Source organism: Haliotis rufescens, unplaced genomic scaffold (assembly GCF_023055435.1).
Source record: "Haliotis rufescens isolate VD_foot unplaced genomic scaffold, xgHalRufe1.0.p SCAF_1, whole genome shotgun sequence".
Classification (NCBI taxonomy): domain Eukaryota; kingdom Metazoa; phylum Mollusca; class Gastropoda; order Lepetellida; family Haliotidae; genus Haliotis; species Haliotis rufescens.
In genome coordinates, this window is record NW_025963779.1 from 76,861,269 (window position 1) to 76,888,951 (window position 27,683).

The following is a 27,683-nucleotide window of genomic DNA, read 5'->3' on the forward strand; positions in this document are numbered from 1 at the left end:
AGGTGTTTATTTGGACGGTTGATTTTTTTTAATTCAACTGTAAGGTGTTGATTCACTTACGTGGATCTCTGACATTTTTGTCAAGCGTTATTATGAAAATTATATTGTAGGTTATTGTTTAAAACAAAGATGTTAAATTGCCAATGGATATTAATTGTTTCATGTGATCCACGTTGTATGTTTCCAGTACTCGTGCATATATCTTGATCCTTGGACATTTTTGAAACTATAGATATTTATCCAGAATATCATGCTTGAGAAATTATGTCATAATACTGTACAACTGACCAATAATTTTAAGAAAGGTCAGTTATGAAGTCACTAAAAATTGCATGGCATTGTTTTTGGTGGAATTCTATTTTTCCTGCTGAAACACGTTTAACATCATAAGTGAAGGTACTACTTTCCTTTTTGCAAATGGCAAGGGTTTCAATGTGAAAGCCGACATGAACTGCTGCAGCAAAGATGTGGTGTATGTTATGAGATGTTCGGGATGCAGCGAAAACTACATCGGTGAAACCGGCATGGAATTAAAAGATAGAGTTACTGTACACAAACAGCAGATAAGAGACCCCGATGTTCGATGCTTAGGTGTCAGCAAACGCATTGATGAATGCGGAAACAGGAAATTTACTATTTTTCCGTTTTATAAATTGTATACAAGTAACAAGCAGCTGAGACTGGAAAAAGAACAAATGTTTATCCAATTGATGAAACCAAAATTGAACTCTTGAATGTATTAATAGATTTGTCATTTCAATCGTAAATGTTACACTGTTACTTTACAAATACTGTATATTTTAATTCAGATGTCTCTCTACAATTGTTAAATTACTTGGTGTCGTCGCTGGAGTGTGTAAATACATTATGACGTCACAGTTGTAATTTATGACCACATCATAAGTATGACGTCATACTATATGTCATTGTCAGGTACACTGAAGAGCTGTCATGAGACAGCGAAAGTACTATGTCTGAAACTGATATAAAGAAGATGATGGACTAACGTGGACTTTATTACTTTATTATATATTACATGTACACTGAGTGAGCATTTACCTCATTTTTGTATATATATATATCAATCAATCAATCAATCAAGATCCTTAATCAATGTTCTCCCTTTTATTTCAGCAATGTTCTGTGTCCCATGTACATGATCAGCCTAAAGGGAGACAACAGATGAAATCTAATATGATAAATCATTGCTGACCACTAAAAACACATCATGGTTGACAGATCAACAAGGTGTATCAGTGAATTATTTGGCTTTCTCAAGGAAGTTGAGCATTGTGAAAATTGTGACCCAAATAGGTCTTCAGAATTCAGAGTGCAGAATGAAGATATTGTCTCCACATCAAAGTTCATTAAAAAGTCGGTTAGTGACACCAAGTTGCTTCAGTCTCAAGCACAGAGCCAGCCTCAGATTGTAAGGAAATGTATCTGTAATTTGAGGCAAGAGAATGCTTTGGCAGCAAAAGGTAACACTGTTTCTGAAAATTCTACAATAGAAAATGGAACCATGGATAACCATGAAACACAAACTGTCAGTATTAAAGGAGAGAAAAGTGTTTCCATTGATCCTGGTAAAAGTGATGTGGCAAAACCTGTAGTCAGTTCTCGTCAACAGGGGGAGGTAACTTCAACATCAGGGATGGAAGATGTCAATGTCGACAAACAGAAAACAGATGTTTCCGACTCTGGTAGTCATGGTAACACTGTAAATGGGATACATGAATTTTCCGAAGAAGAGGAAGTCTCTATGAGACCAAAGTTGGCGTCACAGGAACCAAGTCGAACAAATACACAAGTAGTGTCTGATGTGTTTAGTTTTCTCCGCACAGAGTCCGATACAGGTGATGAAGGCACTCGTGTACAAGATCACATTGAAAAATTGAGTGAAATGGTCAAGAAAGAGGATTTGATGAAAACTTCATCATGTTCATCAGCAGAAAATACTGATAGTGCATGTTGTGCAAGTGTTGAAGTGAACACATCAGACGTTGCAAGTGCAAATGATGCAGACAAGACAAATAGTGATGTTGCAAAGATTCATCTAGATGGAGAAAAAACAAATGTGAGTATTGATGGCGGGAAAGGAGTGACATGTGAAAATATTTCATCTTTTGAAGTTGATTGTCTGAAAGGGGCAGTACCCAATGGCAGCGAATCAGAAAATGTGACCAAAATTTTAAAAGATGAAACAGCTGTGAGAGAAAATGGTTGTGAACACTTAAGTGAGGTTGTCAAAGACGAGAATCGCAATACTTGTGAAGACACTGAGGGGAATGTATTTGATGATTCTAATGTTAGTGACACTGTAGCAAGAACTGACGCAGGGGCAAGTGCTGATGGTTCCAAGGATGTAGCTCGGTCTGACAAGATAGCTACAGGGGGTAATGAGGATGTTGTTTTACGAAGACGCCAGTCCAGTAAAAAGTCAGAAGGAGATTATCACTCGGATGATTCATCAGATGAAGATACAGGTAGGTTTACTGCTGTTTTACTCATGGGTAGTTTCAAAATAAAACATGAAAAACAAGAGGTCATAAGTCATCCCTAATGTTAAAAATTCTTATTGTCCCCCGCCGCGAATGCGCGAAGCGGGGGACATTGTTTTCACGACCGTCCGTACGTCCGTCCGTACGTCCCACCTGTTTGTTGCCACGATATCTCAAGAACTAAACACTGGATTGTCTTCATATTTGGAACTATGGTGTATATACAGACTCCGCAGACACCAGTCGGTTTTAGTGACCTTGACCCCATTTTCAAGGTCACAGCAGGCAAATCTGCTTTTGGAGTTGGAAAACGGTGTTGCCGCAATATCTCAAGAACTAATCGCTTGATTGTCTTCATATTTGGTACTATTGTGTATATACAGGCGGGGGACATTTCGTCACTTTGTGACAAATACTTGTTAAATATAAGATTTAGTCATCCTCCTAATTTCAAGGACTTATGGCATCGGGTGGTCAGGCTTGCTGATATGGTTGATTCATGTGATCGTATCCCAGTTGTGTGGATCGATGATCATGATGTCTATCACTGTCTGGTCCAGTGTGATATTTACAGACCGCCGTCATATAGCTGGAATATTGCTAAGTTCCCATTAAACAACAAACAAGCTGATATTGGAGAACTTGTTTTCAACAATTCTCACTGACAAATATCAGTTTGCGTCATGCCTATTTGGTTTGCATGCAAGGTGGGCTTAATCCAATATGGAGGCCAAACGAAGCAATTTTGCTACATTGGATGTGCAGAGAATTTGTTGGCCATCTGATTCCGCACCTGTTCAAGAATTTTGGAAGTCTTTGGAGCTTTCGTGGCGGAGATTTTAGCTGTTGAAATTGGGATTTTTAAAGTTGTTTTGAGTTATCTGCCCTTAGTCTTTGAGTGGGCATGGCACATTTGTCTTTATTATGGGTTGGGATCGGATTCACCCTGATAATCATGATTATGATTTGTTTGTTTGAGACATACCAGTGCCAGTTGGTTTCACCAAAGTGACAAACATCTAAGACCTGAGCCTCGTTCCACAAAGCGATCTTAGCGCTAAAGCGATCATATCTCTCATACTGTAACATAGAGTTATGATGATGGTAGCGCTAAGATCGCTTTGTGGAACGAGGCCCTGGATTACCTTGGACTTTCCTACCAACATGAAGATGTTATACTGTGTGATACCACTAGGGTGCAATATGTCCATTGTTTCGACGGGTTGTTATTCTGCGTATTGACCCCTCACGTGCAACATGCTGAGATTTGACAGTCCGATTCAGATGAGAGGGGAGCAAGCCTTGGTTCACGTTTTTTCATTGTCATGGGGGCCTGCTGGAAATGTCAAATTTGAAAGATTTGAAAAACTTTGAAATGTTCAAATGCCTGACAGTCACTTCCAAGTTTTGGACTTCTTGGGCACGCAAGAAACCTATGATTGTGGGTTTGAATCCCAGTTTGCCCCGATTATGTTTCTAGGTTTGTCAGCACCATACTCATGCTCGTGGGTTTCACTGAAGTGGTAAACGTCTGAGACCTGCATCACTTCACGCTTTCCTCCCAAATTAAGCTGACACGCCGTGATATAACCGGAATAATGTTAAAAGCGGCGTTAAACCCAACTCACTCACCTTACTCTAACATTACTCTAAAGCTTTTGTTCATTATCCGGATTCCTTTCAAAGGTACAAATATAGTCATTGCATCATGTCAGTACAGTAATGCATGACCAACTACAGCATGTTTACCCACAGTTCCTCTCACCAGCCATTCAGTATTCAGTAGGAAAATATCAGGCTGTTTACATAAGACAGAGGTTAGGAAGTGGTCTGAATCGTCCTGATCATGTCGACAGACAAGGAAGTGCAACACTGTCACTTATTTGTCAATTCTTTTGTGTTCCCCTGTATAATAAGACTGCTATTGTAGCACCTGGTATGTTTTCAAATATTCAATTTCGAATTGGATGACATAGGATCACCTGCGTCTGACATGCTCAGATGCCTGCTCAAACCTTTAAGAGATAAACGACTGGGGTTGTTAATCATACAAAACATCACTGCAGGAGACTGAACTACGAGGGGTGCAGAACCATGAGTTGTATGTTTTGTATATGAAATATTAACATTATTTACAACCCCTTTAACCAGGTTAAAATGTTTTTAAGGATATATACCTTTATCATATAATGGGTAGGTTTCTCGGCAGGATAAAGCCAACGGATAAAAACGATATCCGTTGGGGTCATATGCGGATAGAGATGCAAATATCAAAGGTAACTTTCACTGTTTATAAACAAACATGGCGTCGCCCTCCTCATTCGGCGATCGAGTCAGAATTAACTCGGGAATCTGGATAAACTACAGGGATAATTGCTATCATTATCAAAAGAACAGTCTAATATACTGAAAATCAGTGTCTAAATGTGAAGTAGCTAAGGCATTTTATAAGTTTTGGCAACTTTGGAGATATAAATTTCGAAACAATTTTATGAGGGCACGAGGCCTAGCCAAGTGGGATCAGTAGCCATATCTGTGCTTGTAGACCTCTGCGGCTTGAAACCTTCCCCACAAATTAAAATAGTTGGATTTGGCCGAAATATGTTTGAATTGTTACCTTGTTTCGTTTTGTCACTGTGTGTACATCTGACTACACTTCTTAACGTTATGACAAGACAGTCTGACTGTCAACAACGTCTGACTGTGGTCGTGACGTCTCATAGACTAGGGTTAGAGTAGCTTCCCTTTGACAAAGGGCAGTTACTCTAGCGGACAGACCGGTGGATTGCCGCGAAAGGCAATTAAAAACAATTGTTGTTTTGCGTATATGTTGCTTCGACACTGTATAGGAAACAGATTTCAGTTGGAACTATTTTGGCTACTGTCACTGTCCGACCGACACATCACTTACCCTGTGACGTAATAAATATTAATGCGCGCATTCCAGGAAAACTCGCAATGTTTCGGTAATGTTTTGAGAGAGGGAAAGCGATTTTGAAGCACAGAATTAAAGAATGACATTTTATGATAAAGAGGTTATCACGCTTGTGTGTTTGGGGATGGTAAATATCCTGTATTAGGAATAAACACTATGTATTTAGCTCGCCAAGGCTCGCTAAATACAATGTTTATTCCTTATGCAGGATATTTACCATCCCCAAACACACTCGCATGATAACCTCTATGTATTTACATAAAGATGACTCCCTGAATACAAGACAGCCTCAGTGGTCTAGTGGTAGAGCATCTGCCGGGAGAGCGGAAGGTCCGGGGTTCGATCCCTGGCCTCTTCATACCAAAAGATGTTAAAAGATGGTACTTGTTGTTACCCTGTCTGGCACTCGGCATTAAGGGGCTAAAACAAGGACTGGTCGGCTTGGAGTCAGTATACTGTGTCTGAGTGGGGTATTTATGTTAAACTGCGGCAAGGTATCTCAGTAAGCTAGCACTCCAAATCGGCATTAGTCCGGACTAGTACAAGCAGCCTAACAAACACATACACGTACATGCACGTCGCTATATAAGTGCAATAATCTTGGACGCGACGTTAAACCCCATTTCACCTCACCTCACCCTGTATATAATCCGATCTTGGCAGTGTCGGACAAGTCAATTATATGAACAGGGGGGGATTAAGTATTTCCTGAATATTCTCACCAACATAAAAATAATTGACAATGATTATCTTCACCTTTTCTCCAATATCTAAATTTCCGCATCTTGACCACTTTTGGATGCAATTGTTTGGCCTTTGTATTTAAACTAAATCGTCCAGTTTATGATGTCATCAACATTGATCAAGTTGCAAATCTCCCAAAATGATGTCATGATAGAACAATGTTTCATTGAGAAATAAAACCATGCCTTGTTCTTCATTTTTGCTGTGATTTATCCTGTAGCTTTCTTATTTAGGAAGGTATGTCTTTCTGTGTGTCATGGGTAAAATATACACTCACGATGGAGTTACTTGAAAATTGCCCATGAATCATGGTACATAATATTTCAGCTCTCTTCAGTCACACTCATGAACAAGGCAACGGGGAATGAGGGAAGAGAGTTAACTGACTTTAAAAGTCCAGTTTCCACCCTTGCCGAACTAGGTTGGTATTACGGAGTTACATTTTGGCTGGACTAACGAGTCTTTGCATAGTCCAATCAAAATATGGCACCGAAATTGAAATCCGGTTCGTAAACTGTCATGCAGATTTTGGTCGATTGCAGGATTTGCAAAGTATGTGCACTGCCAACTCATTGTCAGCAGATATTTTCCAAATCTTTTCATGTTTTTATTCAAGGTGCTCATGTGATTTGATGCATTTCGCGATGTAAGACCCGTTTATCACAATATAGATCTTGATTATCGATCAGATCGTCCTGACTGGGCGCCACCATTTTGCGTGAAGCAAACACAAGTGATACGAGAGGTGGAATCTGATTGGTCCATAGGCGAGGCTTAGAAGGGACATAACTGGTAATAGCCACTGGTGGCGCTACGATTGAGCCCAGTAATTCCAGCCTAGTTCGGCAAGGGTGGAAACTTGACTTTAAAAGTCAGTTAACTCTCTTGCCTCGGGAAGATGAATGGTCATGACTATTTATTTCCCAAGACCTCGCTCGTTTGTGTACCTTGCTGTCAATAAAAGTGACACAACACATTTGTCACAAGTTATGTAAAGATGCACAACATAGGCAGAAAAATATTTACAACATCTGATGCTTTTAGATTTCCGCCCCCTAACAACAATCATGTAATCAGACTATATCTTCTGATGTAGTCTCCGTGAAGATGCAGGTATGAATTGGTCTTCAGCTACCCATGCTTGTCGTAAGAAGCGACTTACAGGATCAGGTGGTCAGGCTCACTGACTTCATTGGTGCATCGTTTCCCAATTGCATATATTGATGCTCATGATGTCAATCACTGGATTGTGTGGTCAAGACTCGTTCTTTACAGATTGCCATTATATACCTGGAATATTGCTGAGTGTGGCATTAAACAACCGAGAGAAAAACAAACAAATCATATGTACAGGCTCATATATGATATAGCTACAAAGTGTATTGCAAATTCTCAGTAATCAGATATGATGTAACCATTGCTGACCAGGATACCAATACCACAAAACACAGAAGTCCAAAATTAATCAGTTACATTTGTGATTGACAAAAAGACCCTAAACAATAGCATTAAAATCAGATCTTACTACTGGCTACTGTTTTTCATCTGACTGATCATAAAGTTGGTAACGAGATTGGGAAAGTGAGGGTCTGAATGTTGTTTTTCATTATGCAGCCTCCAAAGGGTTAACACTGGTCTTTCTGAATGATAGTTATAGGCTGTAAAACTGATTTCGAATGCTAAACATTTGAACATGTTGAAGCGGAAGAAACTGTCCCCCCCCCCACACACACACACACACCCCACCACCCCTTCTCTCCCTCCAACTTTAGTTGAATATTAATTGAAATAGTTCAAAAGTAAAACCACAAAGCAGGTCTTATAGATAACTCAACATGAAATCTTTGGTATTACTTGAAAAATAAAAACCTCAAAGCAGGTCGTACTTGAAAGTAAAGCCTCAACGCATGCATACTTAAATTTAAAAATTTTGTTGTCATTTCTAAAGACAATCCATCAACTTTTATATATACATTTGCAACCATGCATTTTCCATTTGCCAAAAAAAGGCAACACAGCTATGGCTTGAGCTGTGTTTTAGCCCATGCTAACTAAAGATTAATGTGAATATAAGCTGTACTCATGGTAATAAGGTTACAAAATGTCATCATGCATGACTGGTTCGTGTTGTGTATGTCTAAAACTTTTATGCATGATATATTTAACAGCAATAGCTACATGTAGGCATGGTTGGGAAATCTCAACAGTCCATATGTCTTTTCCTTACTTGGGAAATTGTTTTAAGAATATTTAAAGTATTTGATGTAACATAAGTGTTGTTTGATTTACCATGGTCTCTGAACCCCTTGTCTTATTAAGCCATTCTAAAAGACCAAGAGTCCTAGTTGTTGCACAACAGTATTCTGTAAGTCTGGTGACTCACGAATGTCAACAATAGAAAGCCCCGACAACATATATTATATGTATGTTTTTGCTTCTGCATTCTGCTTTTGAACAGAACAAAGCTTTGTCAATAGTAATTCAATTCTGTAAAAATACAAATCATCCTACACTATAAAGAGTATTCACCTTTATTTTTCGTCCCACCTCTAAGCTGTAAAACAACTTCATGCTTCATGTTAAAACATACTGTGCTACCACCCCAACCCCCACCAACCCTGAAAACAAATTGGCCAGCAAAAGTCTGTTGAACATAAAACGAAAAATTAGTATGGCACATAGATTTGTGTAACCATGGCAACTGGGTCCTTGTCATGCCAGGTGCTTCCTGCATCATGTGACTTTCCCATGTATACCTGACTATTAAGAGCTACTGAGGAATTGTTTTCCTTAATCCCTTTAAGGTGATGTTATCATGGAAACGGTGTGGTAGGATTAACAGTGGTGATCAAATTGACTAGTTGTTTTTATGAAATGTTTGGTTATCAACGTTCATAATGGTGGACAAATTAGCTTCCTCATTGCTTGTTTCTCAGTTTCATAAAGGAAATTGTGTTATCAGTAGAGCTATTACCATGAAAACAATACCTTTGACTGCCCTGACAATCCTCTTGTTGCTAAGGTTACGATGCTATGTATGGTAGGACAGAAGAGAACCTGACACTCTTCAAGTCACTGAGAAGTTTTAGAAGTTCAGTATGTACATGGATACACCTTGGCATACAGTTGGAATATTGGAGCTTATCTAAACATTAATATGTCTAAATCTGATATATTTGGCATGTGTAATCTAATTGTAAACAATGATAAAGAAGGTTAAAGACGAATATTTCTCCTTTCATGTTGTCACATATATCATGATATATAGTTCCTTGTTGTTTAAGTGTGTCCTTGTATGCAACTTTTATGTAAATTCTTCTTGGTGAAGAATTCCCTTTAGTTGAGGACTGTATATCTTTAGCGAAGTGTTAAACATGTTAAATGATTCTTGGTGAAGAATTCCCTTTAGTTAAGGACTGTATATTTTTAGGAAAGTGTTAAACATGTTAAATGATTCTTGGAAATTGGAAGAAAATGAATAATTTTTTCAAAATTTGGATTGTTCTTATTTTCTTAATTAGGAGTTTATTTATTTACATTCAATGCCATCGTGTAAAACTGAACATTAAAGCCTTTTCAGTCGTCATATCTCATATTTTATCAGTGAAATGCAAGTCACGTCTACAAAGCTATAACAGTGGTTATATAACTAACACTATTAATAGAGGAATTTGTAAATCAAATTGGGAATTTGTACTGACGTTGGCTGAAGTCTTGGGATCAAATATTGGCCTCTGAGCAGGCACAGGTAAATCGCTGCCCTCATTAAGCTGACTTCCCGTGAAATAACTAAAATACTGTTCAGTTCTGTAAAACCTTGCTTGTTCGCTCACTCACTCAGTCACTCACTCAATTGGGGCGGTTGGGTAGCCTAGTGGTTAAAGCGTTGGCACGTCGCCGAAGACCCGGGTTCGATTCCCCTCACTCACTCACTCACTCACTCACTCACTCACTCACTCACTCACTCACTCACTCACTCACTCACTCACTCACACTCACTCACTCACTCACTCACTCACAAACAAATCCAACCTGAATGAAGAAAAGCCAACTACTTCAGGGGTAGAAACTAACAGTTTCAGTCCACTAGTCTTATAATGATAACATATAGCAAAACCCCTAAAAATGGCAAATTTCTACTAGCCCTTATGATACCCTAACTATTGGACAGTTCGGCAAGGACTAAGGGACTACAGGCCAATTTCTAACGCTGCTACTTCCTCATTGCTTCGTTAAACCTTTAATAACCTGGTGCACTGAATACCATACAATTCCAAACAATTGATGACAATTTGTATGTACATCTAATAGTATGCAGACAAAATACACCCCTGATAAGCTCAAATGAGTATAGCAACTCTTCACATCCTGTTTGTCCCTTTGTGTTAAGAACTACATGGGTGTGTCCTGGTACTCTGTGTAAGTACTTGCAGTGTTGTCATGACTACCATATTCCCTGGTGTAAGTCACTATACGATAAGGATAATATTACACACTTAGCAGGGCTAAATATAGACTTATTCTTCTTAAGACATGTAAGATATTGTGTACGTAGTAAGCAGCGATTTTCATCTGATATGTGTTGAGTTTGGGGCTTGCTTTATGTGTAAATAGTAGACTGTACTTTTTTATTTATTTATTACTTATAATAATTTAGTGTTGTATGGATATTATTATATGTCTTTTCTGACACCCACTGTTTGTAAGTAGAACTTAACATTTACATCATTGAAATATGTACACATGTTCAGTTCTCATTGTAAATGTCTGCAAGTTGGTAACATATAAATAACTGTTAACATTGCCTTCAGTCTGCTAGTTAATGCCTGATTATCATGACCGTTTCATCCCTTTTCGGTACAAGCTTCAACCATGAACAATTACACTATTTCAGCTCATGGTCACTTTGTGACTGTGAAGATCCGGGGTAGAATAGGTCTTTAGCAACCCATGCTTGCTGTAAGAGGCGACTAAGCTTGTCGTAAGAGGCGACTTACGGGATCAGGTGGTCAGACTTGCTGACTTGGTTGATGCATGTCATCGTATCCCAATTTTGTGGATCAATCCTTCATGATGTCAATCACTGGATTTTCTGTTGCAAATTGTAAAAAAATGATTTTGTCCTTACCTCCCTTCAAAACCATTGCCAATCAGCTCATTTCATTAGTTTAAGTGTTCTATTGGTATGATTGGCATCTTTGTTGTAACTTTTTATCCTTTGAGAATTAGAAAAACTAGCTAGTTATCTGATTTATACTAAAATATGTTCTGAGTGTGAAAGGGAATTTCTTTGAAATTTTAGTTTGGGTCTTTTTGTTTTACTTGCTTTAAGGTTGGATGAACAGTGTAGAACATGTGAATGTCATGATTTAAATCCTTTCCTAAACAATGTGAATAAAAGTATACATTGTATCCTTGGCAGTTTTGTTCCAGCACATATATAGAGAATCTCAACCGAGTGTCTTTTGATATCAAATATATCAACACAAGTTGATAAAAGTGTGGAAAAATTCCGAGGCTTGCCGAGGATTTTTGCCACTTTTATCGAGTGTTGATATATGTGATATCAAAAGACACGAGGGTGAGATTTTATTTATCATCAAACATCATTCTTCCAACTTTTTCAATTTGTAGACAGTAATTAGAAGTGTCTTCAAAGGTCTGCAAAGCATTGTGATGTAATTTCATTGCAGCGATATCTACAGTGTAGATAGTGTAGATATCGCTTGATCTCATCCAAGCCATACCTCCTGTGGGAGCCAGTTTTGGATGATAAATTTAAATAATATCATCATTAGAAGAGAAAGGTCTGTTAAGAACTACCTCAGTAAGTCAGCCACAGTGCCAGCGCGTTGTAATACATTTACGCCAAGAACAAGACGTCAAAGTGGCCGACATGACAAACTTGACGGGTAAGGTTTCCGAAGTGGTCGATTACAGCAGTTAGTCCGTCATCATTGATCAATTGGCCGATCATGAGTCAAATAGATACTAAGGTAAATTCATAGATTGCTGCAGACTGTCACTGTCAGCCTCAACATGGATCAAGTCGATACTAAACGGCTTGGATGTTCATTTAGGTGAAAAACATACTGTGTTTTCAATGTAGAGCCTGGTTACCTGTAGATTTAACCACGCTAAATTGAATTTGAAACTGATTGCTCAGCATGAGGTTTCAAATGTTAGATTTAGCGTGGTTTCTAAGGGTTTCTAGGGGTTCCTAAGGGTTTCTAGGGGTTTTGCCCACACTGAACTACATGTAGCACAGGTGGTGTTTCCTAAGGCAAGTGACTTCGAAATGTGCTTCTATTCACCAAGCAGTGAATGGGTACCCGCTAGGATGAGATGATAACCTTCTAACGCCTCACAGGCAGCTTATCATGCTTATGTTGTTTACTTCCCAGGGAGCTGAGAATGAAAGTCACCTTTCATCATCATCATCATAAGGATTGATTTCAATAAAGTATACCTAAAAATATGTGATTTGTCAGGGCACATGTATGGTGGGTGTACTGTTGATCTAACTCAATGGAATTACGTTCCAATTAGCAGATTAAGAATGCAAGCAAGCTGAGTATGATATTCATATTGCTTTAACAGTTTATTGCCATGAAATACCTCCCTATTTCCTTGTTGAAAGTACAAAGGGTATGGAGATATGCATTTATAGAGTTTTCCTTAAAAGCATTATTTGAAAGTCCAGCACAATCATTTAGAAAGTGATAACAAACGTTCATACATTTCAGATTTCGGCACGTACGTTAGTAATCATCTGTTTTGTTCCTCCTTCATAGTGTGCTTTGTGAAGTTGTAATGTGGTGGATTATTCCTTTGTAACCGGGGTCATGGTAAAATTATCCTGGATTTGTCTTCGATTGTGTCTTTATTAGTTGATCGAGTTGTGTCCAATTGTGTCTGTATGTTCAGCTTGGCAGACGGGTAAGTTCTCAGTTGTCAGAGACTCAGTTGGTTTGTGTCAAGTAATTGTACAGTGGCTTCAGGTCTCTTGTATGTACTGGGATAAAATCGTATTTCATGAATTTGTGATTAAAATTTGACGGACAACTTTGCTTGGTTGATTTTTCACTGCATTTGGCTTGAAAACAAGCAGTTTGTTTGTGATGTAAGCATATGACATCAGCCATTAGCTGATAATCTCATTTCATGCAATGTGATGTAATTCCTGTCTTGCTGTTGTTTGAGCAGAAGGATAGTGCTTCTGAAAAGTATTGCTGTTGTCAAACCCCATTAGTCAACATTTTATAGAGCTATCTAAAACAATTTGATGACTTTTGTGTCTAACAATTTGTAAGAGATAAATGTTTTTACAATTGTTTTTGAGGTATTAAAGAAATATTGATAGTACATAATTTTTGTCACGATGATGATGATGATGATGATGATGATGATAGTCTGCTTGTAAAGAGCATAACTTCATGTGCAATGTTTGCTCAAAGCACTGCATTATTAATACCCAGGTCAGTTGATCAATTTGCACTCGATTTTTCAAGGAAATTCACAGCCTAACATGCCTAAAACATGCTCAAAGACGTACATTATTACTTCAGTCAATGGACCAGTGGATCAGTTTTCATTCTCAGCTCCCTGGGGAGTATACAACCCAAAGTGCCAGTGAGGCGTGAGAAGGTTAACATTCACATTACCATCTCATCCTACCGGTTCACATTCACTGTTGGGTGACAGGGGCATATTTCAAACAAAGTGACTTGTCCAAGGAGACAAATGTTCTGCATGTGCTTCAGTGTGGGGCAGGACTGAAACCTCTGAAACTCTCAGAAGCCAAGCTGCCAAACACAGTACCCAATCCAAGGACTCTCCGCGACCAGCGTTGCTTCATCTGATTTGTGACCTGTGCACTGTACACTGGACCACGAGCCACCACATTTATGACAGTTTCATTCCGTATGTTTACAGTTAATAATTTCCTTTCTGCACCCAGTAAATATTTTTAGTTTTTTGTAGAAGTTGTGCACTGTTTCACATGATTCTAGGTGCAATGTTTGTTTGTTTGTTTGTTTGTTGTTTAAGGCCACACTCAGAAATATTCAAGTTATATGACGGCGGTCTGTAAATAATCAAGTCTGGACCAGACATACCAGTGATTGACATCATGAGCATCAATCTAAGCAAATAGGATACGATGACATGCATCAACCTAGTCAGCGAGCCTGACCACCCGATCCTGTTAGTCGCCTCTTACGACAAGCATAGTCGCCTTTTATGGCAAGCATCATCAGGGTTGCTGAAGACCTGTTCTAAGCCGGATCTTCACAGATCGAGATGTAACGTAAACGTGCCTGTCTGGATTGACAAGAAATGTTGCATGACACCTTAATACAAAATCAATAGCATTTCGATACATATTACCATAAGGGTTGAATATTTGTATGGAATAACTTTCTGATATTTGCACATATGCCTTTTAGCGATTCAGTATGCTGATTGGTCAATTGAAGTCATATGACGGCATAGTGCTTCATTGTTGGGACAAAAATGATATGATGTCATCCATTGTACATGACATCACACTGATTATGTTATGCCATCTGAACAATAGGCTGCTTTGGTGAAGTTTTTCTTTAGGGTTGACACTTTATATTTTTTCTTTATTTTCCCTCTCAACATGCTCAAAATGTCAATGAGTAATATGTAGAATAACTTACTCAAGACTTGGGATTATGGATTATCTGTCCATCGTGAACGAATGTTGTCCCTCGATCGCCACTGGCTGGGGATTAACACCATTCATTCACTCAGGACATATGATCTGTAGCTCCTCGAAGCTTGTTTATTGTTTAATTATTTGTCAAGCTGCAGATCTCAGTGAGTGTCAGATGAGAGCATTCATGATGCCAGTACTGTATAGGGACAGCAGACGGTTCAGTTCAGGGTTCAGACCTCAGTGAGTGTCAGACGAGAGCATTCATGATGCCAGTGCTGTATAAAGACAGCGGATGGTTCAGTTCAGGGTTCATTTCCGGTTCAATATCCAGTTTTATGTTGCTGCCGTTGTCGTCACTGTGGCTGTTGTCCGAGACGGCTGCCATGGCAACATGGGATGAGAATTAAATAAAATCCCACCAACTCAATGGTCGTTCATATATACTTTGCACTTGAGTAGAAAGTCATATTCGGTTCCATGACCAACAAGTGTGCTTTTCGTGGAGAGTTAATTTTATAAGTCCAGTTTCCACCCTTGCCAAACGAGCTGGAATTTCAGCAAGGATGGAAACTGGACTTTTACAGTCAGTCAACTCCCTTGACTCGGGAAGATGGATTTGATCCTGTTGAGTCCTTGATGGTTTACTTGAAAAATATATTTTGTATTTGAATACATTTTATAAATGTGATCATCCTATAACTGATCTATGTATTTGTCTAATTTCTTTTTCTTCAGGAAATGCGAGAATAATGTTTTGCTGGATCATGGTTGGACTAGAATTCTGCTGTTCCTTGATAATCATAATAACGTAACATGACCATGTTTACTGGTTGTAGTCGTAATGAGAAAGCTAATATCTATTGTCAGGAATCTATGCTGAAAGTTTCCGCAACTCCAAGTGGATACGAATTGATGAAGATGAAGAGATGGGTGACATGAAGTTTGCAACATTGCCTGCCCCGCGGAAGAAGTTGGTGAAAGGGGTGGTTGATGGCAGGTCAGCCAGTGCGTCAGGTCAGTACAAAGTTACCATGGTTACATAACATTAATGCAGTCATCCGCTCATGATCAGGCGAGAACAATTTAGGGCCTAACCATCATGTGATATATGACTTGAATTGTCATGATAACTCCGATGACCAGTTATGCTCGGATAAAAGTCCTAACCGGTTTAAAAATGTGCAAACCAGTATTCATTATCCTAGTTAAATATTATTGACAATCTTTTGCAGTTATGTTTTTGAAACTGTTATCATTAATATAGACATTTGATGTTATTCACCATGACATAGTTATAAAAAGACACTGAATTCACAGTTTGAAACAGTCTGTCAGTGCCGAAATATCATAATCTGCTGGTGCTATATCCCCGACAAGCATAGCACGATGCCAAAACAGTTACTTGTTTTTCAATAACACAGAGTTTTAATTTTTTAAGCAATATATAAACAATTCTGCAATGAAATAGAATTACTGTTTTATTTCTTTCCTGTTTAACATATTATTGAATGGTTTCACATTTTGAACAATTTCATTTTGATTTCTTTCCAAAGTCTGCATTTTTGATTCACCCGCATAATGAGCTCCTAGTGTCACAGATTAAAGGGCGTAGCTCTGTTGTCAGTCCTGCAGTCGAACTGTAACTGTACGGGAACTAGAATGGAAACTTGGAATTGGTACCTCGTATCTGAGTCATCCATATTGTCTAGCTGATGATGTACAAGCAATGTTGCTGAAAGGTTGATTGTGTTGTTCAGATGATGTCTTCACTGAGAGCCATGGGTCTCCACCATTGGTGAGGTCACACAAGAGGTCGGACTCCTCGACAACGACCTTGTCAGAGTCGGAGTTCAAGCGCCAGTACACGTCGCGGAGAAAGTGCCTGATCCAGCGTGACGACAGCCAGCAGGAATACCACCGCTTGTCTCACCGCTTCTATGGTGGGTAGTATTGTACATCTTTCTTAGACACAATAGTGATACTTGGATTTCCTTGAAGAAAACCTAGTGGACATTATTTTGAGACCATGGAAAGCAAAATTTCAGTCCACAATAAATTCTTCTGAAAAAATAATTTCATCCATTTTGTCATCACAGTATTATGATGTATGAGTATCACATTCAGACAGATTTGCTTTTATTCTGGAGCGTGATACGTTCAGTAAGTACTTCATTTTGGAGTATAAAAAGCTCACAGTTATTAGGCCATAACAAACTATTTTTTAGAGTTTCCAATTCCTGCTGCCTTACTACCAAACAGATCATGCGTTTGAATCCCCTAATTTGACATATTATGAGTATACATGTATAATCCTAGGTTTGTCATCAAAGGCCCTATGTTTGTGGGTTTCACCAAAGAGGTAAACCAGACATCAATCTTGCGATCGCGACTCACTTTTGCATTTTGTGACCGATATATTTGTGTCAGTCGCCTATTGGCGCCTTGCCTATAATTGACTAGGGGACTTTGTTTTGATCATGAATATTAACGTGATAGTATTAAACAATACACAGAAGTCGAGTTAAAAATATAGCAAGTTTTAGATCTCACCAGAAACATATATTATGTTAGCGAATCGTAACGTTTCACATTGGATATCATCTGTAAAAATGGCGGCAAATAAAATAAAACTAAGCTTATACTTGTTTTATTACTTTGTGAAGTCAAATAACACATTCCAGATGCAAATGTAACATTTGGCTCCCTACATTATACCTTGGCTCCTTGAAATTCAATGTCGGCTCCTTAAAATAATGTTAAGGAGCCAATTGGCACCTTGATTTAAATTGTTTTCTTTGAAACCTGTAAATGTCTACAAGTTACATTATTTTGGCGACCCGTGAAGATACGGGGTTGAATAGGTCTTCAGCAACCCATGCTTGCCTTAAAAGGCTACTGTGCCTGTCGTAAGAGGCAACTAACGGGATCAGGTGATAAGGCTCGCTGACTTGGTTGATGCATGTCAGCGTATCTCAATTGCGTGGATCGATGCTCATGATCACTCAATTTTCTGGTCCAGACTCGATTATTTACAGACCGCTTTCATATAGCTGGAATATAGTTGAGTGTGGCGTCAAACAACAAACAAACAAACATTATTTTGGCCTTCCATCCCTATTATGCTGTCAAGTCTTGATTTAACTGAAGTGATGTTGAACCAAGTCCACTGTATCACTCAGTCATTGTCAGGAAGCATCCTCAACATTCAGACATTCAGGAATTTGTAAGGTGATTGGGGACAATGTTAACATACAACACTATGGCTAAGCCATTTAGTGATATATTTTCAACAATATCACATGATTACTGAACATGAATCGCCAAACCAAACAATGCTAGCCTCCTATTCCAAGAAGCTGAAGCTGCACTTTCTGAAGATCCAGGACACAGGACAAAGATATGGATATAAATTTATTGGTTTAGATTTATAAAAGTTTCACTGTTTATTCTTATGCTGTTCAGATCAGTGATATGCTTGGTGTGGAACGTACAGTTTGATATGCCTGTTATTCCTCCTGGTGTTCATTAAAACTCTCTACCTTGTTATTTCCACTCAGAGTGCACACATTTTGCGAATCTTGTCAAATATATTGTGTTATCTTGTTGAGTGGCCAGACATAGCAGGTATGCATGAGTGATGTAGACAAGGATAAAATATTTATTCAACTTTGTCAGGCAACCAAATGAAATATTACAAGGAAAATATTGATTTTTGTTTTAGAAGTTCAGTTTATCAAATAATACGGCAGAAATCATTTATCCTTTCTCCTACTCCTAGTTGAACAATGGTGCTCGTGAACTGTTGTGTACCTGGGGTATCTGTCCTGGTTTCACTTGTAGTGTTAGTGCAGGAAGCTGTGTGTATTTGCAGTTGTTCAGATCAGATGTCAACATATTGTGCACTATTCTCAAATCTGCCTTCTGCATTGTGAACCTCTTGCCAGCTGTATGTTTCATTTAGTTTAAACATCATGAAAAACATGGCACAGGTCCTGCATCCAACACTGTGACAACATGTTCACATTAGGCCTCAACTTCGTATAGTCCTGCATCCGACACTGTGACAACATGTTCATATTAGGCCTCAACCCTATATAGTCCTGCATCAGACACTGTGACAACATTAGGCCTCAACCTTGTATAGTCCTGCATCAGACACTGTGACATCATTAGACCTCAACCTGGTATAGTCCTGCATCAGACACTGTGACAACATTAGACCTCAACCTAGTATAGTCCTGCATCAGACACTGTGACAACATTAGGCCTCAACCTTGTATAGTCCTGCATCAGACACTGTGACATCATTAGACCTCAACCTGGTATAGTCCTGCATCCGACACTGTGACAACATTAGGCCTCAACCCTGTATAGTCCTGCATCAGACACTGTGACAACATGTTCATATTAGGCCTCAACCTTGTATAGTCCTGCATCCGACACTGTGACAACATGTTCATATTAGGCCTCAACCCTGTATAGTCCTGCATCAGACACTGTGACAACATGTTCATATTAGGCCTCAACCCTGTATAGTCCTGCATCAGACACTGTGACAACATGTTCATATTAGGCCTCAACCCTATATAGTCCTGCATCCGACACTGTGACAACATTTTCATATTAGGCCTCAACCTTGTATAGTCCTGCATCCGACACTGTGACAACATGTTCATATTAGGCCTCAACCCTGTATAGTCCTGCATCAGACACTGTGACAACATGTTCATATTAGGCCTCAACCTCATATAGTCCTGCACTGACGCTGTGACAACATGTTCATATTAGGCCTCAACCCTGTATAGTCCTGCATCAGACACTGTGACAATATGTTCACATTGGGCCTCAACCTTGTATAGTCCTGCATCCGACACTGTGACAACATGTTCATATTAGGCCTCAACCCTGTATAGTCCTGCATCAGACACTGTGACAACATGTTCATATTAGGCCTCAACCTCATATAGTCCTGCATCCGACACTGTGACAACATGTTCATATTAGGCCTCAACCCTGTATAGTCCTGCATCAGACACTGTGACAATATGTTCACATTAGGCCTCAACCTCGTATAGTCCTGCATCCGACACTGTGAAAACATGTTCACATTAGACCTCAACCCTGTATAGTCCTGCATCAGACACTGTGACAATATGTTCACATTAGGCCTCAACGTCGAATAGTCCTGCATCTGAGACCTGCCTCACTTTGGGCTCAAGGGGCGATGGGGTAGCCTAGTGGTTAAAGTGTTGGCTCGTCATGTCGTTGGTTCAATTCCCCACATGGGTTCAATGTGTGAAGCCCATTTTCCAGTGTCCCTGCCATGATATTGCTGGAATATTGCTAAAAGGATCGTAAAACCTTACTCACTCTCTCACTTTCTACCCTCTCACGTGAAGCTCACACACTGGTATAACTGGAATACTGTTCACAGTGGTGTTAAACACAGCTCACTCTCTCACTTTCTACCCTCTCACGTGAAGCTCACACACTGGTATAACTAGAATACTGTTCACAGTGGTGTTAAACACAACTCATTCTCTCACTTTCTACCCTCTCACATGAAGCTAACACACTGGTATAACTGGAATACTGTTCACAGTGGTGTTAAACACAACTCACTCTCTCACTTTCTACCCTCTCACGTGAAGCTCACACACTGGTATAACTGGAATACTGTTCACAGTGGTGTTAAACACAACTCACTCTCTCACTTTCTACCCTCTCACATGAAGCTAACACACTGGTATAACTGGAATACTGTTCACAGTGGTGTTAAACACAACTCACTCTCTCACTTTCTACCCTCTCACGTGAAGCTCACACACTGGTATAACTGGAATACTGTTCACAGTGGTGTTAAACACAACTCACTCTCTCACTTTCTACCCTCTCACATGAAGCTCACACACTGGTATAACTGGAATACTGTTCACAGTGGTGTTAAACACAACTCACTCTCTCACTTTCTACCCTCTCACATGAAGCTAACACACTCGTATAACTGGAATACTGTTCACAGTGGTGTTAAACACAACTCACTCTCTCACTTTCTACCCTCTCACGTGAAGCTCACACACTGGTATAACTGGAATACTGTTCACAGTGGTGTTAAACACAACTCACTCTCTCACTTTCTACCCTCTCACATGAAGCTAACACACTCGTATAACTGGAATACTGTTCACAGTGGTGTTAAACACAACTCACTCTCTCACTTTCTACCCTCTCACGTGAAGCTCACACACTGGTATAACTGGAATACTGTTCACAGTGGTGTTAAACACAACTCACTCTCTCACTTTCTACCCTCTCACGTGAAGCTCACACACTGGTATAACTGGAATACTGTTCACAGTGGTGTTAAACACAACTCACTCTCTCACTTTCTACCCTCTCACATGAAGCTAACACACTGGTATAACCGGAATACTGTTCACAGTGGTGTTAAACACAACTCACTCTCTCACTTTCTACCCTCTCACGTGAAGCTCACACACTGGTATAACTGGAATACTGTTCACAGTGGTGTTAAACACAACTCACTCTCTCACTTTCTACCCTCTCACGTGAAGCTCACACACTGGTATAACTGGAATACTGTTCACAGTGGTGTTAAACACAACTCACTCTCTCACTTTCTACCCTCTCACGTGAAGCTCACACACTGGTATAACTGGAATACTGTTCACAGTGGTGTTAAACACAACTCACTCTCTCACTTTCTACCCTCTCACGTGAAGCTCACACACTGGTATAACTGGAATACTGTTCACAGTGGTGTTAAACACAACTCACTCTCTCACTGTCTACCCTCTCACGTGAAGCTCACACACTGGTATAACTGGAATACTGTTCACAGTGGTGTTAAACACAACTCACTCTCTCACTTTCTACCCTCTCACATGAAGCTAACACACTGGTATAACTGGAATACTGTTCACAGTGGTGTTAAACACAACTCACTCTCTCACTTTCTACCCTCTCACATGAAGCTAACACACTGGTATAACTGGAATACTGTTCACAGTGGTGTTAAACACAACTCACTCTCTCACTTTCTACCCTCTCACATGAAGCTAACACACTGGTATAACTGGAATACTGTTCACAGTGGTGTTAAACACAACTCACTCTCTCACTTTCTACCCTCTCACATGAAGCTCACACACTGGTATAACTGGAATACTGTTCACAGTGGTGTTAAACACAACTCACTCTCTCACTTTCTACCCTCTCACGTGAAGCTCACACACTGGTATAACTGGAATACTGTTCACAGTGGTGTTAAACACAACTCACTCTCTCACTTTCTACCCTCTCACGTGAAGCTCACACACTGGTATAACTGGAATACTGTTCACAGTGGTGTTAAACACAACTCACTCTCTCACTTTCTACCCTCTCACATGAAGCTCACACACTGGTATAACTGGAATACTGTTCACAGTGGTGTTAAACACAACTCACTCTCTCACTTTCTACCCTCTCACATGAAGCTAACACACTCGTATAACTGGAATACTGTTCACAGTGGTGTTAAACACAACTCACTCTCTCACTTTCTACCCTCTCACATGAAGCTAACACACTGGTATAACTGGAATACTGTTCACAGTGGTGTTAAACACAACTCACTCTCTCACTTTCTACCCTCTCACATGAAGCTCACACACTGGTATAACTGGAATACTGTTCACAGTGGTGTTAAACACAACTCACTCTCTCACTTTCTACCCTCTCACGTGAAGCTCACACACTGGTATAACTGGAATACTGTTCACAGTGGTGTTAAACACAACTCACTCTCTCACTTTCTACCCTCTCACATGAAGCTAACACACTGGTATAACTGGAATACTGTTCACAGTGGTGTTAAACACAACTCACTCTCTCACTTTCTACCCTCTCACATGAAGCTCACACACTGGTATAACTGGAATACTGTTCACAGTGGTGTTAAACACAACTCACTCTCTCACTTTCTACCCTCTCACATGAAGCTCACACACTGGTATAACTGGAATACTGTTCACAGTGGTGTTAAACACAACTCACTCTCTCACTTTCTACCCTCTCACATGAAGCTAACACACTGGTATAACTGGAATACTGTTCACAGTGGTGTTAAACACAACTCACTCTCTCACTTTCTACCCTCTCACATGAAGCTCACACACTGGTATAACTGGAATACTGTTCACAGTGGTGTTAAACACAACTCACTCTCTCACTTTCTACCCTCTCACGTGAAGCTCACACACTGGTATAACTGGAATACTGTTCACAGTGGTGTTAAACACAACTCACTCTCTCACTTTCTACCCTCTCACGTGAAGCTCACACACTGGTATAACTGGAATACTGTTCACAGTGGTGTTAAACACAACTCACTCTCTCACTTTCTACCCTCTCACGTGAAGCTCACACACTGGTATAACTGGAATACTGTTCACAGTGGTGTTAAACACAACTCACTCTCTCACTTTCTACCCTCTCACGTGAAGCTCACACACTGGTATAACTGGAATACTGTTCACAGTGGTGTTAAACACAACTCACTCTCTCTTTCTACCCTCTCACATGAAGCTAACACACTGGTATAACTGGAATACTGTTCACAGTGGTGTTAAACACAACTCACTCTCTCACTTTCTACCCTCTCACGTGAAGCTAACACACTGGTATAACTGGAATACTGTTCACAGTGGTGTTAAACACAACTCACTCTCTCACTTTCTACCCTCTCACGTGAAGCTCACACACTGGTATAACTGGAATACTGTTCACAGTGGTGTTAAACACAACTCACTCTCTCTTTCTACCCTCTCACATGAAGCTAACACACTGGTATAACTGGAATACTGTTCACAGTGGTGTTAAACACAACTCACTCTCTCACTTTCTACCCTCTCACGTGAAGCTAACACACTGGTATAACTGGAATACTGTTCACAGTGGTGTTAAACACAACTCACTCTCTCACTTTCTACCCTCTCACGTGAAGCTCACACACTGGTATAACTGGAATACTGTTCACAGTGGTGTTAAACACAACTCACTCTCTCACTTTCTACCCTCTCACGTGAAGCTCACACACTGGTATAACTGGAATACTGTTCACAGTGGTGTTAAACACAACTCACTCTCTCACTTTCTACCCTCTCACGTGAAGCTCACACACTGGTATAACTGGAATACTGTTCACAGTGGTGTTAAACACAACTCACTCTCTCACTTTCTACCCTCTCACATGAAGCTAACACACTGGTATAACTGGAATACTGTTCACAGTGGTGTTAAACACAACTCACTCTCTCACTTTCTACCCTCTCACATGAAGCTAACACTCGTATAACTGGAATACTGTTCACAGTGGTGTTAAACACAACTCCCTCTCACTTTCTACCCTCTCACGTGAAGCTCACACACTGGTATAACTGGAATACTGTTCACAGTGGTGTTAAACACAACTCACTCTCTCACTTTCTACCCTCTCACATGAAGCTAACACTCGTATAACTGGAATACTGTTCACAGTGGTGTTAAACACAACTCACTCTCTCACTTTCTACCCTCTCACATGAAGCTCACACACTGGTATAACTGGAATACTGTTCACAGTGGTGTTAAACACAACTCACTCTCTCACTTTCTACCCTCTCACGTGAAGCTCACACACTGGTATAACTGGAATACTGTTCACAGTGGTGTTAAACACAACTCACTCTCTCACTTTCTACCCTCTCACATGAAGCTAACACACTGGTATAACTGGAATACTGTTCACAGTGGTGTTAAACACAACTCACTCTCTCACTTTCTACCCTCTCACATGAAGCTAACACACTGGTATAACTGGAATACTGTTCACAGTGGTGTTAAACACAACTCACTCTCTCACTTTCTACCCTCTCACATGAAGCTCACACTCTGGTATAACTGGAATACTGTTCACAGTGGTGTTAAACACAACTCACTCTCTCACTTTCTACCCTCTCACGTGAAGCTAACACACTGGTATAACTGGAATACTGTTCACAGTGGTGTTAAACACAACTCACTCTCTCACTTTCTACCCTCTCACATGAAGCTAACACACTGGTATAACTGGAATACTGTTCACAGTGGTGTTAAACACAACTCACTCTCTCACTTTCTACCCTCTCACGTGAAGCTCACACTCGTATAACTGGAATACTGTTCACAGTGGTGTTAAACACAACTCACTCTCTCACTTTCTACCCTCTCACATGAAGCTAACACTCGTATAACTGGAATACTGTTCACAGTGGTGTTAAACACAACTCACTCTCTCACTTTCTACCCTCTCACGTGAAGCTCACACACTGGTATAACTGGAATACTGTTCACAGTGGTGTTAAACACAACTCACTCTCTCACTTTCTACCCTCTCACGTGAAGCTAACACACTGGTATAACTGGAATACTGTTCACAGTGGTGTTAAACACAACTCACTCTCTGACTTTCTACCCTCTCACATGAAGCTAACACACTGGTATAACTGGAATACTGTTCACAGTGGTGTTAAACACAACTCACTCTCTCACTTTCTACCCTCTCACGTGAAGCTAACACACTGGTATAACTGGAATACTGTTCACAGTGGTGTTAAACACAACTCACTCTCTCACTTTCTACCCTCTCACGTGAAGCTAACACTCGTATAACTGGAATACTGTTCACAGTGGTGTTAAACACAACTCACTCTCTCACTTTCTACCCTCTCACATGAAGCTAACACACTGGTATAACTGGAATACTGTTCACAGTGGTGTTAAACACAACTCACTCTCTCACTTTCTACCCTCTCACGTGAAGCTCACACACTGGTATAACTGGAATACTGTTCACAGTGGTGTTAAACACAACTCACTCTCTCACTTTCTACCCTCTCACATGAAGCTAACACACTGGTATAACTGGAATACTGTTCACAGTGGTGTTAAACACAACTCACTCTCTCACTTTCTACCCTCTCACGTGAAGCTCACACACTGGTATAACTGGAATACTGTTCACAGTGGTGTTAAACACAACTCACTCTCTCACTTTCTACCCTCTCACGTGAAGCTAACACACTGGTATAACTGGAATACTGTTCACAGTGGTGTTAAACACAACTCACTCTCTCACTTTCTACCCTCTCACGTGAAGCTAACACACTGGTATAACTGGAATACTGTTCACAGTGGTGTTAAACACAACTCCCTCTCACTTTCTACCCTCTCACGTGAAGCTCACACACTGGTATAACTGGAATACTGTTCACAGTGGTGTTAAACACAACTCACTCTCTCACTTTCTACCCTCTCACATGAAGCTAACACTCGTATAACTGGAATACTGTTCACAGTGGTGTTAAACACAACTCACTCTCTCACTTTCTACCCTCTCACGTGAAGCTCACACACTGGTATAACTGGAATACTGTTCACAGTGGTGTTAAACACAACTCACTCTCTCACTTTCTACCCTCTCACGTGAAGCTCACACACTGGTATAACTGGAATACTGTTCACAGTGGTGTTAAACACAACTCACTCTCTCACTTTCTACCCTCTCACATGAAGCTAACACACTGGTATAACCGGAATACTGTTCACAGTGGTGTTAAACACAACTCACTCTCTCACTTTCTACCCTCTCACATGAAGCTAACACACTGGTATAACCGGAATACTGTTCACAGTGGTGTTAAACACAACTCACTCTCTCACTTTCTACCCTCTCACGTGAAGCTCACACACTGGTATAACTGGAATACTGTTCACAGTGGTGTTAAACACAACTCACTCTCTCACTTTCTACCCTCTCACATGAAGCTAACACACTGGTATAACTGGAATACTGTTCACAGTGGTGTTAAACACAACTCACTCTCTCACTTTCTACCCTCTCACATGAAGCTAACACACTGGTATAACTGGAATACTGTTCACAGTGGTGTTAAACACAACTCACTCTCTCACTTTCTACCCTCTCACGTGAAGCTAACACACTGGTATAACTGGAATACTGTTCACAGAGGTGTTAAACACAACTCACTCTCTCACTTTCTACCCTCTCACGTGAAGCTCACACACTGGTATAACTGGAATACTGTTCACAGTGGTGTTAAACACAACTCACTCTCCACAACACTGTTAACATGGTTGAGGGAACTGACTCACCCACTTACCAGGAGTCGGAAGAGGAATTCATTTTCAAAAATCTCTGTGATTCAAGTGATAAACTTGTTTACCTTAACAATAATGTCTCCCACATCTAAATTTCAGACATGTTTATTGACAGCCAATACACATTGTGGTCCAAACTGCATATTGAAACAAATAAATGTTGGTCATTCCAGATCAGGAGAAAGTGGTCATAATAGAAAAACAGGATTCAGAGAGCGGACAAGATTTTGGGCTCCACATCCTGGATTGTCAGCCAGCCTACATCACATCCATCGACCCAGGTTGGTTTCACATCTCACATTACCTTCTGTCGATGCAGAAACTAGTGTTCAGCCAGGGTTCTTAGAACTTTGTCTACAGCAGGAATCTTATACGCAAAGCTGGAGTTCATAGGTGCATTATAGGTGCATGATGTTACATGTTCACATTGTCACTTGTGTAACTAGATATACGTCAGATGTTACCTGTTTGTGTTGAACAACAATGCAAGCACGCAAAGGCAGTATTTTGTGTAGAGTGAGTGATTGAATTTAATTCAATACTTTTAGTATGAGCAAGCCATGTGCCACAGTCTATCTGCGCCTGGACGCGTACCGCCATAAAAAAGTAGAGCAGCGTA

The 27,683-nt window shown here is 40.0% G+C and overlaps 1 protein-coding gene across 3 annotated transcripts in view; it reads left to right on the forward strand.

Annotated features, from left to right (window-relative positions):
• Positions 1-27,683, forward strand: part of LOC124147843 (uncharacterized protein CG43867-like) — a 43,964-nt gene that overhangs the window by 1,076 nt on the left and 15,205 nt on the right. For 2 of the 3 annotated variants that reach the window (XM_046518637.2, XM_046518636.2), the window contains exons 2-5: positions 1,135-2,486; positions 15,731-15,877; positions 16,621-16,803; positions 27,238-27,345. In XM_046518637.2, the coding sequence (XP_046374593.2) occupies positions 1,229-2,486; positions 15,731-15,877; positions 16,621-16,803; positions 27,238-27,345 (1,696 nt within the window). In that variant the 5' untranslated portion in view covers positions 1,135-1,228. Of the gene's footprint in view, positions 1-1,134; positions 2,487-12,896; positions 13,120-13,748; positions 14,104-15,730; positions 15,878-16,620; positions 16,804-27,237; positions 27,346-27,683 lie in introns of those variants that run through there. The other variant, XM_046518638.2, reaches the window with a different exon arrangement.